The sequence below is a fragment of the Dipodomys merriami genome, unplaced genomic scaffold (genome assembly GCF_024711535.1).
Source record: "Dipodomys merriami isolate MVZ:Mamm:240054 unplaced genomic scaffold, mDipMer1.0.p SCAF_14, whole genome shotgun sequence".
NCBI lineage: Eukaryota > Metazoa > Chordata > Mammalia > Rodentia > Heteromyidae > Dipodomys > Dipodomys merriami.
Window position 1 is genome coordinate 36865385 of NW_027202715.1, and position 19900 is coordinate 36885284.

Genomic DNA, 19900 nt, shown 5'->3' on the forward strand with positions numbered 1-19900 from the left:
AGTCTTTACCTCTGGGAATTCCAGAAGATTAGTTCCCTGATAAAGGAGGAAGCCATTTGTGAAAACTAAATATTTATTAAAATTACAAAATTTAAAGTAATTTTGATAAAGTAATAGTCATAATTGTCTTAACATTACTACATTATATTGTGATGGTCTACTTATATTTTACCCCTTCTTACTGGCTGTGATATTCACAAGGGTTTCTAACCAAACCCCCTTAGTGCAAAAATAAAACCCAAACCAGGCTGAGAAGGTGGCTCAGTGGTAGAGCACTTGCCTTGCATGCATGAGGCCCTGGGTTTGATTCCTCAGCACCACATAAGAAAAAAGAAAAAAGCCGGAAGTGGCGCTGTGGCTCAAGTGGTAGAGCACTAGCCTTGAGCAGAAGAGCTGAGGGACAGCGCCCAGGCCTAGAGTTCAGGCCCCATGACCGACCAAAAAAATAATAAAATAAATAAAACCAAAACCAAAATCCACCTATCAACACTGTTGAATTGAGGACTAAGTTTCCAACATGAACTTTGGAGAACACATTCAGAACACAGACAATGAACACCATATAACTATAATTTTAAGAAGTTTAAAAGCATGCAAAACTAACGTATAGTTTTAGAAGCTCGGTGGGCACTTAACTTTGGAGGTATAGTGATGGGAAGGAGGGAGGCATGAGAGACACTTTTAGGGAACTGAGTATGTGCTCATCTGGACACTGTTTGTTCACATGGGGCATGCTCAATATGTATTTGTGAGTTTTTGCATGAATGGTATATACCCATAATATTTCTTACAAACATAATTATAGTATGTGGTAGGACAAGATATGCAGAACATCAAAGGTAATATCTACGTGTGAAATACGAGTATCACATTAGGCAACTCATTGACACTAATCAAAGAATTCAGTGGGTTTAGGAAGGTGTGCGAAACTTGGATGATCTATAAGCTAATGCATCACAAGTCAGTTGGGGATATAGCTCAGTGGTAGAATCCTTGTCTAGAAGACAAGAGACCTGGAGTTCAATCCCCAGCACTGCAAATATATAAAGATATCAAAAGATTTAAGGGTTGCTAGTAAGTCACCTATCAGTATGGAACTGAGGCTTTTGTTGATATTATTATAAAATTACTTTTCTTCTTTGTGCCATGGCATGTTACTCCAAAAAGAGGTTATTAAAACAAGACGTTAGAGATTCTATAAGCTTAGTGTGAACCCCACTGCATTGCTGTAGCAAGACAGTTGTCATGGAATGTTGCCAGACTTAATCGTCTCAGGGGGTTAAGCCAGATTATCAGGTGGAAGAAATTGTGGTCTAATGAAGTACTTGAGAAGCTCATAGCCTGGCCAGGCACCGGTGGCTCATGCCTGTAATCCTAGCTACTCAGGAGGCTGAGATCTGAGGATCATGGTTTAAAACCATCCTGGGCAGGAAAGTCCATGAGACTCTTAACTCCAATAAACCACCAGAAAACTGGAAGTGGTGCTATGGCTCAGTGGTACAGTGCTAGCCTTAAGCTGAAGAGTTGAGGGACAGCCCAGGCCTAGAGTTCAAGTCCCATGACTGAAAAAAAAAAAAAAGAAGAAGCTCATAGCCCTGGAAATTCAACTCTGGATGAATGAGTACAGTGGAGTTTCCCAGGCCACCCACTTAGCATTCTAATGATCTGAGGAGCTGGTCCTAACTCTGCCCTTAGTATCAGTTTGATGTTGGGAAAGTTGTTCAATATGTCTGAGCTTAGCTTTTCTCACTGAAAAAAAGAGAAGAGTACTTGCTTATGGTGTTCTATATGCACTATTTAAACTTCACAGCAGCTAGATACTATCTTCCATTTTACAGACATGAAAAAGAGACTAAAAGAGAGGTAGAGTGAGAAGAGAGAAAAAGAGAGAAAGCTGATCACTTGTCTGAAGTCACTCAGCTGGGGAGTGGTACACCCCAAATGGTGACCTGGAGCCATTTAACCCCAAGAGTCCTGCGCTTAACAGTTATGCTGAACTGCCTGCTAAAGTTCACCTGTGGGTTAAATGAACCGATGCACTTAATAGTGTGTGGCATATTTTGAGTATTTCTCAAATGTTAATTATTAAAACAAGAGCTGAATAGAATCCAAATCCTAGACCATAACAAATCTGAGGTGAAAGAGGATTACTCAGTATCATCCAGGGCCAAGTTGAAAGCTCAGGCATGCCCAGTCTCAGAGAATCTGCACACAAAAAGTTCTCAGAGCAAGACAGAGGTTCCCTGAAGTGTCAGAAATCATTTAGGTATACAGGAGTTACCTTCTTCTGCAGCGTGGGAACAGACTAGAAGGTAGAAAAGCAAGGAAAAACTGGAGAAAGTCCCAGAACACAGAGAAGGGAGTTGCCAAGGCCACAGGGTGCTCCTCTGCCCATCAGTTGCTGCTGGGGATGCAGCAGCCATGTGACTTCAGAGTTGAGAAAATGATGGCCTGAGGAGCCAGGAGTCTCCCAACAACACAGATCCAGTATCCAAATGTGCATGCAGGCCATTCCATCTGACTAGGAAAGAGTAGGAAGCTTAGACCTAAATAGGGTCCATACTCCTGGTGCTTGGGTTTTGTGTGATGCTAAATAATGTCATCATCTCATTCCATAATGTTGTCTCATTCTTTTCTTATCCTTCCCCATGCCTGAGAGGTCAGGAGACTTATCACTTTGGTTTCCCACTAGATCTTGGCTAGAAATCACAAATGGCCAGTGTTAAGCATGCAAACATTAGTCAAATGAGTCACATGGAAAAATGGTACGAGAATAAAGACAAATATATTAGAGACTAGAAATGGAAAATCTGAGTTGGCTCTTTTTTTTTTTTTTTTTTTTTCTGGTCCTGGTGCATGAACTCAGGGCTTGGGCGCTGTCCCTGATCTTCTTTTGCCCAAAGCTGCACTCAACCACTTGAGCCACAGTGTCATTTCCAGCTTTTTAAAAGTGGTTTATTGGAGATAAAAGAGTCTCACAGACTTTTCTGCCCAGGTTGGCTTTGAACAGCTATCCTCAGATCTCAGTGTCCTGAGTGGCTAGGATTACAGGTGTGAACATCAGTACCAGTACTTAGTAAACTTTTAAGATGGAAAACAGGGCTGCAAAGAAGTTTCCCAAATCAGATAAGGGCATTAAACTCTTTATAGAGATTAAAATGTAGAAATCCAAGTTCATACTTTTTAAGTATTGGGGATATGTGAGAGAAAAACTTTGAGTCTTGGAAGACACTACACAATGTTTTACTGTTTCCTTTTCACTTCTATTATTATTTTAATGCTCATTTTCATTTCTTTATGAGCCAGAACTGAAGGCAAAGTGAATGATGAGGAAAAAATGCTTTGCATATCCCAGTGTAAATACAGACATAGGTTAACCACAACTTTGGATCTGCATTGTTGGGGTGTTTTGTTTGTTTTGTTTTTATTTTGCTTTGTGACAAGATATTGATATGTAGCCCAGGTTGTCATTAAATTCATGACCCACTTGCTTCATCTTTCACAGTTCTGGGATAACAAATGTGAAGCACCTGACCCAGCCACATTGCTGATCTGTTAGTAGTCTGCTATGTACTCTCAGGAGGGATTTTTCCTGGATTTTTTTAAACCTAATATATTAGATAAAATGTACATAGCAGAATGTTTCCACTGCTGGACAATCATCATCACTATCTATGCATATAACTCTTTCATTGGCCCACACTGAAAACACTATACCCATTTAGCACTAATTGTTTTCCTATACCAGCCCCTGACTACTATCATTTTATTTTCTGTCTCTATAATTTAATTATGCTAGGACATATAATATTTATCCTTTATATTTGGTTTATTTCATTTACATAATGTCTACAAGATTCATTCATGTTGTAGCCTGAGTCAAGAATTTCTTTTTAAGACAAAACAATGTTCCAATGCCTGGCATACACTACATTATTTATTTATCTATTGACCATGGATGGACATTTGGATTGTTTTCATCTTTGTGAATAATGTTACTGGGAATATGGAATATACACATACCAGTTCAAGCCCTGCTTTTAATTCTTTTGGGTATATAGCTAGAAGTGGAATTGTTGGATCAAATGAAAATTCTATGTGCAAGTTTTTGACAAGCTGTCCTCGACAATATTTTTCCCCTGTTAAATTTCCATCCATTTGAATCGTACCATACATTTGAACAGTTTATTTTACCTCTTTAATGTGCCAGCTTATAATCAGCTTCAATAACCTCTCTTTTGTTTATTCCCTCTTTCCTTTAATAAGGTTATTTAGAAGCATGATCTTATGTTCCATAGCATTGGTTTATTTCCAAAATATAAACATTAGGCTTCACTCTTTGGAACAAATTACTGTTTCCAAAATCATAAGGTAAGTTAGTTAAATGGATAAGACTGACTTAAAATTTTTCTCAAACTGGAAAATCTAGATTAATGGATAAATATCTAGATATAAAAATTGAACCAGGAAGATATAAACCACTTAATGAGATCTATTATACGTAATTTGATTGAAACCATAACAAAGACTCTCCCATCGAAGAAAACCCCAGGACCTGATGGATTCATTGCCAAATTCTATCAGACCTTTAAAGAAGAACCCTAGTACTCTTCAAGTTCTCCCATAAAATACAAAAGGAATAAATGCTATGGAACTCACTCTATGAAGCAAATAATATATATAGACACACACATAAAGAGAATTATAGACCAATCTCTGTCATGAACTTTGATGCAAAAATTCTTAATACAATTGTTGCAAACCAAATTCAACAACGCACTAAAAAGCTCATACACCATAATTCAGTTGATTTCAAACCAGGGATGCAAGAATGGTTTAACATATGTAAATCAATGAATGTAGTGTGTAGTAAACAGGACTAAGAACCCAAAGTTACATAACTATCTGAATTGATGCAGAAAGAAAACCTTTGGCAAAATTCAAATGTTCTTTTATGTAAAATCTGAAGAAACTAGGAATAGGAGGAATGTACCAGAACTTAATAATAAGGTATATATATGTATATATACGTGTATATATACATATGTATGTATATATGTATATATACATATATATACACATATATACATATATATACATATATATATAAAGGTCCATTCCTGGATGGCGAGCAGACCCCGCCCAGTACCTGTGTTACCTAGGCAACTGGAACACCTGGAAGAGGTCACATCTGCATCCCCTGAGGTCACATCTGGATCTGATATGGCCACACCTTTCTCCCACCTTGTCCCACCTCCTCTTACCTAGTCCCACTTCCCTTTACCTGGACACACCTTTCCCCACCCATACCCTATATAAGGCCTAACCTAGGGCCAGACGCTCTCTTTGCCAGCCGCATGGAGTGCCAACCTGGCCTGGTCCCAGCAGGTCTACTGAATAAACCTACCTCTTACCTGAATACCATGTGCGTGGTGCTGTTCTTACTCGGCTACCTCTTTTTAAAAACCTAACACATATATGTGTATATGACAAACCTATAACGAACGTCATATTAAATGGAAAAAGCTGAAATTATTTTCTCTGAAGTCAAAAACATGACAAGTATGTCCATTCTCTCCACTCTTATTCAATGTAGTACTGGCATTCTTAGCCACAGCAATAAGACAGGAGAAAGAAAATAGATCCAAATGGGGAAAGAACTTCTGTCAAATTATATCTATTTTCAGATGATATGGTCTTATATTTAACAGACCCTACAGATTCCACCAAAAAAATTCTAGATCTGATAAACACCTTCAGAAACATAACAAGTTATGAAACCAATAGTCAACAATTAGAAGATTTTAACTACACCAAAAATGAATGGTTAAATTAAGATGTCTCAGTTAAATGAGAGAGAATAGAGGAAGGGATGGGAAGGGAGGGACTAAAGGTCAATAATGTATGCCTAGTACTTAACTGTAAAGAACACAGGCTCTTCCATCTTACAGATCTAGTTTCCCTATAATTCCATCCTATGCTAATTAGTGTTGGTATTGGGGTTTGTACTCAGGACCAGGGCATTGTTCCCTACTTTTTTTTGCTCAAGGCTGGTGCTTTACCGTGTGAGCCACAGTTCTACTTCTGATTTTTTTTCTTGGAAGGGAAGGAGGAAAGAAGTCGGTGCCAATCCTGGGGCTTGAACTTAGAGCCTGAGCTTTTATTGCTTAAGGCTGGTGCTCTACCACTTGAGCCACAGTTCCACTTCTGGCTTTTTGGTGAGTCTCATGGACTTTCCTGTCCAGGCTGGCTTCGAAGTGTGACCCTCTGACCTTAGCCTCTTGAGTAACTAGGGTTACAGGCGTAAGCCGGGCTCGTGTCTTTTCTTTAATTTTTAAATTTTATTTATTTATATTTCTTTAAACCTTTTAAGCCTTGGTCAAGTAGCAATGAGGCAACAGAGCAAACACCCTGACTCTCACCCTGGCAAGGTGCAGGGTAAGGTCTCCGGGGCATCCAGAGGGCCGAGCACGAGGCCACACGGATAAATAAGCACCCATCCTGTGAAAGTCAAGGGAGGCCACAGGCCGGGTGGCGCCGGGGCTGGGAGCCCAGCGTCCCCGCCAGCCCGTGCCAGGCCAGGAGAGGGGGACCACCGTGCCTGGGAAGGAGCGCGCCCAGCCGCCGGCCCGTCTCGCCTGACCGCAGCAGAGAGAGGGGCGCCTCCTGGCCAGCTGTGGGCACCGCGGTGGATGGGAGAGGCGGCGGAGCTCCCCCGGGGGCAGGCGGCTGGCGGAGCCCGGGGCAGGAGGGCAGCGGAGGACAAGCGCGCGTTGCCCAGGGAGGCGGAGCGGAGCCCGCAGGGCGCACGCGCATGCGCACGGGCGCCGCCACCGGCCGGAAGAGCAGCGCGGCCGAGCGGCTGCAGCCAGCGCGCGAGCGCGGGGAGAGCGCGGGGAGTGCGCGGGCCGCGACATGGGGCCCCCGGAGAGCGCCGGGGACGCGGCCGACTTGGAGGAGTCGGGGCTGCCTCTGACGGACTACGCGCCGCCCCGGGAGGCGGACGGCGAGCGGGTGGACGCCGAGGCGGCGGACGCCCCCGGGAGCCGCAGGTGCTGGCTCTGCCGTTCCTTGCGGTGCGGCTCGAGCTCGGAGCCCGGTGAGTGCGCGGTGCGGGGAGTTAGTGGGGGTGAGTGCTCGGTGCGGGGAGTGCGCGGTGCGGGGAGTTAGTGGGGGTGAGTACTCGGTGCGGGGAGTGCGCGGTGCGGGGAGTGCGGTGTCGAGAGTTAGCGGGGTGAGTGAGCGATACTGGGAATGCGGGGAGTGCGCGGTGCCGAGTGTTCGCGGGGGTGTGAGTGATCGGTGCGGGGATTGCGGTGCGGAGTGTTGGCGGGGGTGAGTGCGGTGCGGAGAGTTCTCGGTGCGGAGGGTGCTTGGTGCGGGCGGTGCTCGGTGCGGGGTGCCGGGGAGTGCTCGGTGCGGGCGGTGCTCGGTGCGGGTGGGGGGGTGCTCGGTGCGGGCGGTGCTCGGTGCGGGGAGTGCTCGGTGCGGGGGGTGCGCGGTGCCGGGGAATGCGCTGTGTGGACCCTGCGCGGGTCTCACCTGGGGCGATCGGGGACGGGGAGCGTGGCGTGGGAGAGGATGTCTCTTCCACCGGGGTGCAGGGCCCACCGCGCCTTCATCCCTCAGTGGGGGCCAGGACGGGGAGAAAAAAGTTGGTTCCAGAATTTGCCACCCTTCTGGGAGTCTTCAATCTGCTTGGGTAACCGGTGGCGTGCGGGACCGGGCAGCCACGTGGTGAAGGTGGGTGGTCACCGGAGAGGCCGAGCCCGCGTTAAGGAAGACCCTTAACCCTGGAAACGCATCTGGGTGGTTCCGCCTGAGAAGATTGAGCACAGCACGGATTCCTTAGAAAAAGTGTGTGTCCCGGCGTCGTAGAATCTTGGAGAGGCACCGTGGAGTGCCAGCCCTGGTTCATCAAGCTGGGGAGCTACTCTGGGGTTCTTCAACATTTTAGAAACGGATTGAAAAACAAGGTGGTAGGGACTTCCGTGCCCCATCTCCAAAGCCGGGAACCTCTCCTCTGACCAAGAGGCAAAGTGAGGCTCAGGGCATTTCTATAACTTTTTTTTTCTTCTTACCTCTCTCAAAAACTGCCTCCCGTGGGCATGGGCGAGACCGAGCAGGTCTGGGCAGCACCTGGGGAAAGGATCTGAGCTTGCCAGAAACTCTAGGGCACTTTCTACTGGAGCAGCTTCCTAAAAGGAAGGCTGTGGAGATCTACGTACTCATGTAACTGTAACCCCTCTGTACAGTATCTTTACGATTAAATATAGAGAAAGAGAGAGGAGAGAGACAAAGTGCTGTATTTGCACAATCATTCCTGGGTCTCCTCCCCTGAGCTTGCCACGGGGTGAGGGGTCTCTCTCCCCACCTAATTTCCCCTTCCCCTCTATGAAGTTTCACATTTAGGCACACAAAAAGCCTAGAGAGATGGTTCTTGCTACATTTCTGTGAACAGAAGTGATCAGACTTGTGATGGTTTGTGCATAGGCTAGTGCCTCCAGGGCAATTACTCCAAACTGGGTTGACCAGGCCGGTGGCCCTTGAGAAGGTCATTTTTACCTTCTTACTCTAAGGTGGAAGGGAATGTCCTTGCAAATGTCCTTTGGGCATCCACAGGAAAACTGTACACTAGGATGGGACTTGGCAAAATGACAAACCTGTGTGAGCAAGTGAAACTAAGAACCAGTGTCTTTTAAATTCAAAGGTTTTTTTTTTTTTTTGGTCATGGGGCTTGAACTCTGGGCCTGGGGCACTGTCCCTCAGCTCTTCAGCTCAAGATGAAAGCTCTATCACTTGAGCCACAGAGCCACTTCTGGCTTTCTGGGTGGTTGATTGTAGATAACACTCTCACAGACTTTCTTGCCCAGGCTGGCTTTGAACCCTGATCCTCAGGTCTCAACCTCCTGAGTAGGTAGAATTACAGGCGTGAGCCACCGAAGTCCAGCTCAAGATGTTTTTAAATGGTCATCAGATAACATTCTGGGGCGAGGAAAAAACCCGACTATAAAAACATTTTGAACTTCCGTTCTCATTGAACACTTTGGTAATCCCATTTTACTTTAGTTTTGTTGTTGTTGTTTTAATGTAGCCCACTCTGGCCTTGAACTCAGGTTCCTCCTGCTTCAGCCTCCCAAGTGCTAGGATTACAGGGATTTGCCTCTGTGCCTGGCTTTTAGACTCTTGATTTAAGTGGATGATCTTAACAAAGCTCCATTTAAAATTTAGCATGGAAGCCGGGCGCTGGTGGCTCACGCCTGTAATCCTAGCTACTCAGGAGGCTGAGATCTGAGGATCGCGGTTCAAAGCCAGCCCGGGCAGGAGAGACCATGAGACTCCTATCTCCAATAAACCACCAGAAAACCGGAAGTGGCGCTGTAGCTCAAGTGGTAGAGCGCTCGCCTTGAGCTGAAGAGCTGAGGGACAGCGCCCAGGCCTGGAGTTCAAGCCCCATGACTGACAAAAAAAAAATTAGCATGGAACTGTTATCCTTTTCTTACATTCTGGGATGATCTTAACAGTGTACAGCTTTCATAAGGCATTTATTTGGTCTCTTCAGGAACAGTGTGGATCTTAGACTGAAGCAAGAAGTGACATCCCTGTTCGTTTCAGTCTACTGCAGGGAGTGGACTCTGTAGTCTAGCAGTGGTCTTTAAATTAATAGAACTTTCACAAGCCATACATACAGCTTCTGTGGGGTACAACTTGGAAAGTGAATTTGTTGTACGTTCCTCAGGTGATTCTAAATTCCAGCCGTATTTGTGAATCACCAGCTTTAAAAAGTAGAGGATAAAGAAACATGTTAAAAAAATTGTTCTTTGCAAAAAGCTAATGGTGGCCACTTACTTAATTTGAATTATTTAGAGGCACCATGTGGTTAGATACAAACATGAAGATGCCTTACACTGGCAGATACCTCTTTGTGTTATCCCACTTCCGTGCTCATCTCCACAGAGAAGGTGACATTATTTTTAAAGGCTGAAATTTCCTTGAGAAGAACCATCCTTGCCCTCATTAATAAGTAATAAAGGTCAGCTAGACCCCTAACATACATCCTGTTCTAATCAGGAAAGACAAGCTTTAAGTATTCACAGGCACACACAAAAAAGATTGTGTGTGTGTGTGTGTGTGTGTGTGTGTGTGTGTGTGTGTAAATGTTTGCTTTAAAGGAAAGGACCATCATAGCCAACGATATCAAATTATGTTTTAAAAGAGTTAAAATGTTGTGTTGAGTTGAAAATATTTCTGGAGAAAAACTCATAAAAATGAGTTTAGATGGGAGGAGATCCTTGAATTAATAGACAAGAAGATGTTTTCTGTCTTCGATCTTCCCTGTTCTGTCTGAGGGTGGAGGTTCTGTGTATGAGTTGGGCTTCTCCTAAGAACAATTGTTGTATTTGGACGTGAATTCTGAAATTTCAGAAGCCAGATTCTGAGGCCAACCACAGCCAAGGCCTGTATTTTGTGGTTCTTCACTTGGAAGTCTTACAAAGCTACGTTCTCATGGCCTCAGTAGCCATGTGCTATTTGCTTCTACAGCGTTTGAGCACCTGGACACAGGACAGGATGTGGAGAGTTCTGGCACCTGGTATGGAGTGAGTGCTGGCTGTGCGGCAGCCTCTCCAGCTGATACTGATAGAGCAGGAAGAGGGGGTACCCTTGATGAGAGTGGCATCTGCAAAGATCAGGCTATACACTCTCTCCAGGAAGACCTAATCAGCACACTTGGGTCGCAGTTTGTAGTCACTTATGGGCAAAGGTAACTAAACAACAGGAGGATGTTGAAATGTATTACCTGATGTAACATTTATCAAAGGGGGGGGGAACCTCCAGAATTATGCAATACTATTCTATAGTTGAGTAGCACATTTGTACATTCCTGGATTGGAGCAGCAGTCTTAGTTTTCCAGCAGCTTGTATGTGTCCATCCCTCTGGCAGCTCTGTGATTCTCTGAACCCGCAGAGCCAGTTGTGTTGTCTTCTTTTCTAATTGATTTTGTGCAAGTTTGGGAAAAGAGAGGGGAGAAAAAGCATATATTTATTCTTCAATGTGTGGCTGTGTTTTCAGAGAGCTCTCCGCTTACTCTCTCCCATTTTTCTTCCCTCTCAATAACAGAGGATTGAGTTTGATAGCAGGTTCCTACTTGCATGAGAGGATGGAGGAAAAGGCTGAGCAAAAGCTCCATGCAGGTTATCATTGATGGGTTTAATAGTTGAGGGCCTGGAGAAAGCACTGTTTTCCTGGTTCGCATCAAATCAAGAAGTAAGGATAAGGTGCAGATCCATGCAAGGAATTTAGGAGTCAGATTGCTGCAGAGCCCTGCTCTCCACTGGGAAGATGTGTTGTGAGCCATGAAAAGTGAAGTCAAGATTTGATTCACAGTTCATGATTTCACAACCGAGAACCTTCTCAGATTGTGTTGGTGCCAGTAACATTAGGGCCTTGAGTCTCTCTGTGAATTTCTCTCATCTATTTTCATTTACCAAGTATTCATTCAAGGTCTCCTAGATGCCTGCCATGAACAAAGACAGGTGAGACTCCAGCCCTGAAGGAACTCAGAGTCAACAAATGACCAGGCCACACAGTTAGTTATAAATTACTTTACAGAAAGAAAAATTTAAAAAAAAGGACAGTTTTCTTCAGGAAACCAGATTTTCCAGTGAGATGTATCTTTGGGAAGTAGTTTGTGGGGCTTGAGCTTGAACTCTTGCTTGGCTTTTTGCTCAAGGCTGGGATTGTGCCACTGAAGCTCCAGCTCTAATTCCAGCCTTTAACTGGTTAATTGGAGATACGAGTCTCTCAATTTATCTACCTGGGCTCATTTCAAACCATGATCTTCAGATCTCAGCCTCCTGAGTAACTGGGATTATCAATGTGAGCCACTAGTGCCTGGTCAGGAAGTATTTTTTTCTACAAGTATTTCATAAAAATTTCTTTCACCATTTTGGCAAGCTTCCTACTGCTTGACTTGTGAGGGATAATTCTTCAGTAAGCTGAAAAGGAAATCTGCTGTATAGGGTGAAATAGCATTTTTTAAGTGCAAGTTTAAATTGTCCTTGTCCATGGCCTTTATCTTTACTAGGAGAAATAGACAAGGGATATACTCAGGCCATTGTCATAATCTGCCAGCCACTGCTACCGTCCCACTGTTTCTCTCGGTTTCTAAGTGAAAGTTATGAAACATGCACTTGGAAACAAGGACTAACCAGAATTTAATCTTTTTCAGAAGCCAAGAAGAAAGCACCCTGTCCTGGACTTGGCTTGTTTTACACATTATTGTCTGCCTTCCTTTTCTCAGTGGCCTCTTTATTTGTTAAAAAAGTGCAAGACGTCCATGCTGTAGAAATTAGTGCATTTCGATGTGTGTTCCAAATGCTAGTTATTATCCCTTGCTTAATATACAGAAAGTAAGTATTTCTTAACTACGAAGTAGAAGACATAAATAAATGTGTGCAAATCTTTTGAACTGCCTTAATTATTTTTGCTCTGTGATATCATGGTTTACCATAGAACTTACCAGTTTCAGAGCCCTTGGCTTTGATTAATGAACAGTCCCAAGGTTGTAGTCCCAAGGAAAGTTTTTACCATCAGCACATAGCACATACCCTCCAAAGAACAAGAAAGAAGTTTAGTTATTTGCTACTCCTTTTATGAGAGCCAAGTTTTCCCCTTAGCTTGTACCATTTTCCCCTACTTTTTTGATATGACTAGTATTTGGAAGAAAAAAGTAAATGAAAGGAAGTAGTACATGAAGTGTCAGAGATTTAGGTGGACCAGGCAGCTCTCATTAGGGTGGAGAGATAGAGGTAAGATTCAGATTCAGATTTTTTTGGTTGTCATTGTTGCTGGTGCTAGGGTGTGAACCCAGGTGCTGTTCCTTAGTTGTTTCAGTACTCAAGGCTGCTACTCTACCATTGGAGCCACAGTTCCACTTTCAACTTTTTGGTGATTAATTGAAGATCTGAATCTCATGTACTTTTCTGCCTGGGCTGGCTTTCCCTCAGCTGGCTTTGAAGCATGCTTTCAGATCTCAGCCTTCTTAGTAGCTAGGATTACAAGTATGAGCTTCTGGCTCTCAACTTTGAGGTCTTTTTGATTACTTTGCATACTCAATTTTCTCCTCTGTTAACTGGAGACAGTGGTACACTTTGGACTCTTGGCCTACCGTATGATTGCAGGGGTCAAATAAGAATTATTCAGAGTGCGTTGTTAAACTGTAAAAAACATACGAACACCACCTTTATTCTCCCCTCACCCTTCTCCCCTAGCCCTACCCTTCTTTTCTTTCCTTATGGAATTCACCATTCTACCTAGTTTATAACTATGCCTCTCTCTCTACTATCATAATCCCCACGCCACTGTACTTTGAATCCTTGAAGGGAGACCAGTTGAGTCCCTAGCGGCTGTCTTACTCTTTCTTTGGGCATAGATACTTAACCCCTAAATGAAAAGTTTCAGTTTCCTGGGCACTGGTGGTTCGTGTCTACAACCCTATCTACTCAGGAGGCTAAGATCTGAGGATTGTGGTTCAAAGCCAGCCTGGGCAAGAAAGTCCATGAGACTCTTTTCCGGGGCAGGAAAGACCCAGGAGTCTTATCTCCAATTAATCTCTAGATAATGGAAAGTAGAGCTGTGCCTCAAAGTGGTAGAGCACTAGCCTTGAGACAAAAAGCTCAGGGACAGTACCCAGGCCCTGAGTTCAAAATAAAAAGTTTTGGCCAGGCACAGATGGCTCACACCTGTAATCCTAGCTACTGTGGTGGCTCACGCCTATAATCTTAGCTACTGTGGTGGCTCACGCCTATAATCTTAGCTACTGGGGAGGCTGGGATCCGAGGATTATGGTTAAAAGCCTGCCCCAGCAGGAAAGTCCATGAGCCTCTTATCTCCAATAAACTATTCAGAAAAAGCCAGAAGTGGTGCTCAAGTGGTAGAGCACTAGCCTTGAGCACAGAAAGATTCAGGGACAGAGTGCAGGCCCTGAGTTCAAGCCCCAGGACTGGCAACAAAAAAGAAAAGAAAGAAGTTTCAGTTGCTTGTCACCGAAGTCTCCAAGTGTCTCATAACATAATTCAGAGTCACACAGAATAGTTTTAAACCCTTATCCTGAGGAATTGGTAGAAAAAATTAAAATCTGCTAAGATTGTCAGAAATTCTCCTTAAGTGTGAACAGGTCCTAGCACTTTAGGAGATCCTGGTGAGACTTGAGAAATTCCTCCAGTGGCAACAGAGCACTGAGGCTAATAGAACCATCTTCCCCATTATGGAAGAAAATTATGGTCAAAGAGTCCTTTGTCCTAATCTGTTTTGATACCTAGCTTGCCAACAGATCCAAAGGTAGCCTGTCTGCCTTTCCTTTTCTTTCTTTTCTTCCTCTCTCTCTCTTTCTCTCTATTGTTTTTTTGTACCTGTCCTGAGGCTTGAACTCAGAGCCTGGGTGCTTGTCCCTGAGCTTTTTTGCTCAAAGCTAGTACTCTACCACTTGAGCCACAGCTCCACTTCCAGCTTTTTTGGAGATAAGAGTTTCACAGACTTTGCTGCATGGGCTGGCTTGGAACCTGATCCTCAGATCTCAGGCATGAGCCACTGGTGCCTGGCTGTACTTTTATTTCTAATCCATACATCAAGGGTCCCTGTGTTGGGCCCAGATGGTATCATAATGAAAGCCCAGCACAAATCAGAGCTGTACCTGAGAATTTACAGAGTAGGTATTTAATAAATACGTAGTTGAAAAAAATTAAAAGCAATGATTACACTTTTTGAACCACTTCATATTCATCTCTGTGTAGTTTAATTTTCTCCTCATGAGAATGTTGAAAACAGTTCTCACATTCAGTGCTGAAAGTTAACTTTATAACCTTGCTTTAGCTTTTATAGAGCAGCTCAGAACATTGAGAACTTTCTGCACATTAGCCAGGATCAACTTTCCTCATACAGCACTGCTAAATCTTGAAATTGTATTTACTATAAAAATAACACATTGTCATCATAGAAAACCTGGGAGAAGTAAAAAGGAAAATTATCTCCCTATTAAAGTATAACTACTCTTAACATCTAGTCTGTTTTCCTTTTTTTCCCCAAGCATACTACCTATACATATGGAGAATTATGTGTTTATTTACTAATTTACAATTATGTGGGTTTTTGCTCATACTGTGAACACTTAATACTATCCTGAGAAAATATTTTTAAAAGGTATGTAATACTCAGATGACAATGTTATAATTAATTTATTCCCATTTTTTACATTTAGAACTTTTGAAGTATTGTTTAATTAAGTATTTTTGATGTATAAGCAAATACTGAGTTGGTTTAACATGCCTTTCTTCATTTGCATTTACAGGACTGGTTTTATAGGCCCCAAAGGTCAGCGACTTTTCCTCCTTCTCAGAGGAATGCTTGGTTCTACTGCCATGATCCTTATGTACTATGCTTTCCAGACAACGTCCCTCGCAGATGCCACAGTCATCGCCTTTAGCTGTCCAGTGTTTACATCGCTGTTTGCTTGCCTATTTCTCAAGGAAAAGTATAGCCTTTGGGATGCTTTCTTCATCTTGTTCACCATCACTGGAGTGATCCTTATTGTGAGGCCGCCGTTTTTGTTTGGTTCCGTTACTACAGCAGTGGAAAAAAACTACTCCGACCACCTTAAAGGGACATTTGCAGCCATTGGACACGCTGTGCTGGCGGCGATGACTCTAGTTATCCTGAGGAAAATGGGAAAATCTGTGGACTACTTTCTCAGCATTTGGTATTATGTCATCCTTGGCCTTCTTGAAAGCACAGTTGTCCTTTTTATAACTGGGGAGTGGAGTCTGCCTAACTGTGGGTTGGACAGGTTGTTTCTCATACTCATTGGGCTCCTAGGTTTGGGGGGTCAGATATTTATCACAAAAGCAGTCCAAATAGAAAAAGCAGGACCTGTAGCAATGATGAAGACAATGGATGTGGTCTTCGCTTTCATCTTTCAGATTATTTTCTTCAATGATGTGCCCACCTGGTGGACAGTGGGTGGTGCTCTATGTGTAGTAGCCAGTAGTACTGGAGCAGTCCTTCGTAAGTGGTTACAGAGTTCCAAATGAATCATCTTGGTGAGATCTAGAGATTTTTTTCCAAGTACACCATCATTCAGTTTAGACACAGACACACGCACCTGAAAAGTCTGCAATGATGTTTAATTTTATAAACTACCATTTTTTAATATGGTATGTGTTCAATTAGAAGAATAATCAGTCTGTTTGATCTAGAAAATGTTTTGGGTAGCTTTTGTTTTTGCTTTGGTTTTCTTTTTATGTTGTGAGGCATAAGCAAGAGAAGTGCTCATCTGAAGACTGCAACATTTTTATGACTTTAAATGTATTTTTAAATGTACCTAACTTTAAATGTATTTTTGTTACAGATGAGATATGGGTACAGGAATTTTTTTTTTTTTTTTTTTTTTTTTTTTTTTTTGGTCGGTCATGGGGCTTGAACTCTGAGGCTGAGCGCTGTCCCTCAGCTCTTCAGCTCAAGGCTGGTAGTGCTCTGCCATTTGAGCCACAGCTCTACTTCTGGTTTTTTGGTAGTTAATTGGAGATAAGAGTCTCTCAAAGACTTTCCTGCCTGGGCTAGTTTTGAACCACAGTCCTTCAGATCTCAACCTCCCACGTAGCTAGGATTACTGGCATAAGCCACCAGTGTTTGGGTTTTTGTTTGTTTTTTGAGACTGCATCTCCTTATGTAGCCCTGGTTGGCCTTGAACTCATAATCCTGCCTCAGTCTCCTAAGAGCTGGAAATATAAGCATGCACTACCACACACAACTTAAGATACTTTTTTAGTAGTGTAGAACCTAAGAAACTTACTGAAAATGCTGCTATAATTAGTATTATGTTAACTGTTCATTTGCAACCTAATTCAGTTTAGTATGCCAAAGCTGAAACTTGGTATAGGTGCCTACTTACTGCTGTTTATTAACTTATTGATATATTACTATACAAATGAATCAGCCTTATTTTTAAGGATTTTATAAATGATTAACATACTTTTAACTCATATTTGTGCCTTTTCATTTTAATGCTGGAATTTTTATGAGTAACCTGTTGAGACAGTTTTTAAATTGCCATATTTTGTGTTTCAATTTTTTTGTTTCAGTGGTATTGACAATGGAAGCCTTTTTGTAATTTGAATACTCTATTATACTGAAACTGCATTTTTTTAACATTCCAAGATTTCCAATTTTTAAAACAGGATAGAAATCTTGGCATGATCAGTGTGCATATTTTCATCCTGAAGTTTTCGCCTCACTTAAATGTGATTTTCTATAAATTTTTAGTGAATTTGTAGTGTGATGCCAAATAATTTTCTCAGGATTTTTATTAGGTTGAACCATAGGAAATTGCCAAAATTTGTTACCACGTTCACTTCTAAAACTCATAGTTCCACAAGGTATCTCCCTCACCCACTAAATCACTTACAGAACTTTGGATTCTTTTTTAAATAACTTTTTTAAAAGTACAGTTCTGCTGTTAAACCTACTACAGTCTTTTTTTGTAATAAAACACATTTTTACGTTAAATGTGAAGATTTGTTAATTCACAGTTGATTGACTTTCATAGTTTTTTGTGTAGGAAAAAAATACGGTAACTTCTAATATTTCAGCATGGTTTTGATGACAGTCATGGTCCACCATGATGCTAAGATCATGAACTGAGACAATATGTTCTGTAACTGGAGCATCGTCAGGCCAATACTCTAGTGAGAGACTGTGGAACCTAGGAAAGAATGGAAGATTAGTCTGGACATGGGGCATGCATTCTTCTGATTCTTGGTCATAGTGAACCCTTTATTAATGAGGCCATAATGGCCTCTAACTATATGTCAGACACAATATCTGTCATTTTAATCTGCAGAGTTGAAAAGCTATAGCCTCTTTCTCATCCTATTCAGAGGAATTGCCTTAAGGGACTTACGCCTTGGTGAGAAAGGATTGTTTCCAGTTGTTTCAAGGAGGAACTTCAGGTTGCTGCCTTGACTAATGCTGACCACCTGACAGATCCTAAATAAAAGCTATTTACATGAGTCATGCCAATCACACTTATAACCTAACTTCGAGTGTGGGAATACAGACTCATAAAACATTCTGCAGGTATCTTAGGTAATTGTAGAATCAAGAGCAGTTTAGAGCTCACACGTATCTTAGAAATCATCTCATAGGAGCTCTGCTATAGGTAGGGATGGCAGGGAGGAGACCTGCCCTGCCCAATCTGGTTCCATGGTAAAATACAAAAAGGTAACTAGTCCTACAACTATGTAAGGTGGCTTAACTCTAATTTTCTCCTCTGCTCAATCAAAGAATCTCTGGAACATTAGAAGTTAAATCCCTTTGGACCTGTGTATGAATAATATATGTTTTATATCAACAATGTGGCATAAGTACTTGAATGTCACAATATATGACTAAAGGTGGAGAAAATGTTTCTTTTCCCAACCTTTACAGGGTATGATTCTTAAGTACCTATAATAGACAAGATATATACAAGGCTATGTATTATAACCATGATGGTGTATATATTTTGCAAAGACTGTAGTTTCTATATCTTGAGAAGAAAATATTTTCATAACTTGTTTTATAAGTAGTAATAAAGTTCTGTTTTAAAAAAAAGCTGTGTTGGTTTCTCTGTTGGTGGAAAAGCCTTAATCTAATGCAACTTCTTTTTTCATTTTATATAAGAGATTGACAGCTAGCCATTTAGCTGAGTTATAATCTCAAGTTTCATATTGTCTCCAAAATAAAAGCATTAGGGGCTGGGAAGGTGGCTCAGTGGTAGAGCTCTTGCCTTGCATGCATGAGGCCCTGGGTTCAATTCCTCAGCACCACATAAGCAAAAAGAAAAAAGCCGAAAGTGGCGCTGTGGCTCAAGTGGTAGAGCGCTAGCCTTGAGCTGAAGAGCTGAGGGACAGCGTCCAGGCCCAGAGTTCAGGCCCCATGACTGGACCCCCCCCCCAAAATAAAAGATACACAAAATAAAAGCATTAAGTGGTTCCCAAGAAGCCTCCATCTTTCCAAAGAAGCCTCACACATCCAGGGATTAGGGGCAGCTTTAAACTTTGTACGTTTTGTTCCGGTACCTAATGTGTTATTAAACCTCGAACTATCTTCTTCCTGTCTAGTGGCTCCATTGTTTTCTCACCATTTCCACTGCTGCCATTTTAGTTTAAAACTTACTATCTCACATGTGGCTTCTTACAACTCTATTCTAATTGGAGTATCTTCTAGGCTCTCTTACCCATATGTTAGCGCCACATTAATCCTCCCAAAGCCCTGCTTAAATTTTTTTATTGCTACTTTAAAGGTGATGTACAGAGGGGTTACCATTTCATAGCTCAGGTAATGAGCACATTTCTTTTTAGACAGTGTCACCCCTTCCCTTGTTGTCTCCCAGTTTTTCCTCCTGTCCCCACCCACAAATTGTGCAGTTCATTTTCAACATAGTTGTAGCTACTGAATGCCACTGCTGCATTTATTCCCCCGATGCCACTCTATTTCGTGCTCCCCCTTTACCTCCCAAAGGTATAAAAATGAACAAATAAGCTAAGCACTGGTGGCTCATGCCTGTAATCCTAGCCACCCAAGAGGCTGGGATCTGAGGATTGCAGTTCAAAGCCAGCCCAGGCAGTGAAGTCTGTGAGACTCTTACTTCCAAAAAAAGCTGGAAGCGCTGCTTTGGCTCAAGTGGTAGAACACTAGCCTTGAGTACAGAGAGACTTGGGGACAGAGGCCAGGCCCTGAATTCAAGCCCCAGCACTAGCAAAAAATAAAAAATGAATAAACAAGAAAGAAAAAAAAGACCCCCAAAACTGTGTTTCTATTCCCTGGAGTTTCATTTTGATAGATATTTTATATGATCAGAGGCAC

General features: G+C 42.5%; 1 protein-coding gene across 1 annotated transcript; it reads left to right on the forward strand.

The window, feature by feature from the left end:
• Positions 1-6899: 6899 nt before the first annotated feature.
• On the forward strand, positions 6900-18610 carry Slc35g1 (solute carrier family 35 member G1). The gene is made up of 3 exons (XM_070021234.1): positions 6900-7099; positions 12231-12411; positions 15348-18610. The coding sequence occupies exons 1-3, from the start codon at positions 6916-6918 to the stop codon at positions 16084-16086; spliced, it is 1104 nt and encodes a 367-aa protein (XP_069877335.1). The 5' UTR covers positions 6900-6915; the 3' UTR covers positions 16087-18610.
• The last annotated feature ends 1290 nt before the right edge of the window (positions 18611-19900 follow it).

Coding starts and splice junctions, on each gene's coding strand:
- Slc35g1 (XM_070021234.1), top strand. CDS start 6,916: ATGGGGCCCCCGGAGAGCGCCGGGGACGCGGCCGACTTGGAGGAGTCG. Junction 7,100..12,230: donor CGGCTCGAGCTCGGAGCCCG/GTGAGTGCGCGG, acceptor AATCTTTTTCAG/AAGCCAAGAAGAAAGCACCC. Junction 12,412..15,347: donor CCTTGCTTAATATACAGAAA/GTAAGTATTTCT, acceptor TTGCATTTACAG/GACTGGTTTTATAGGCCCCA.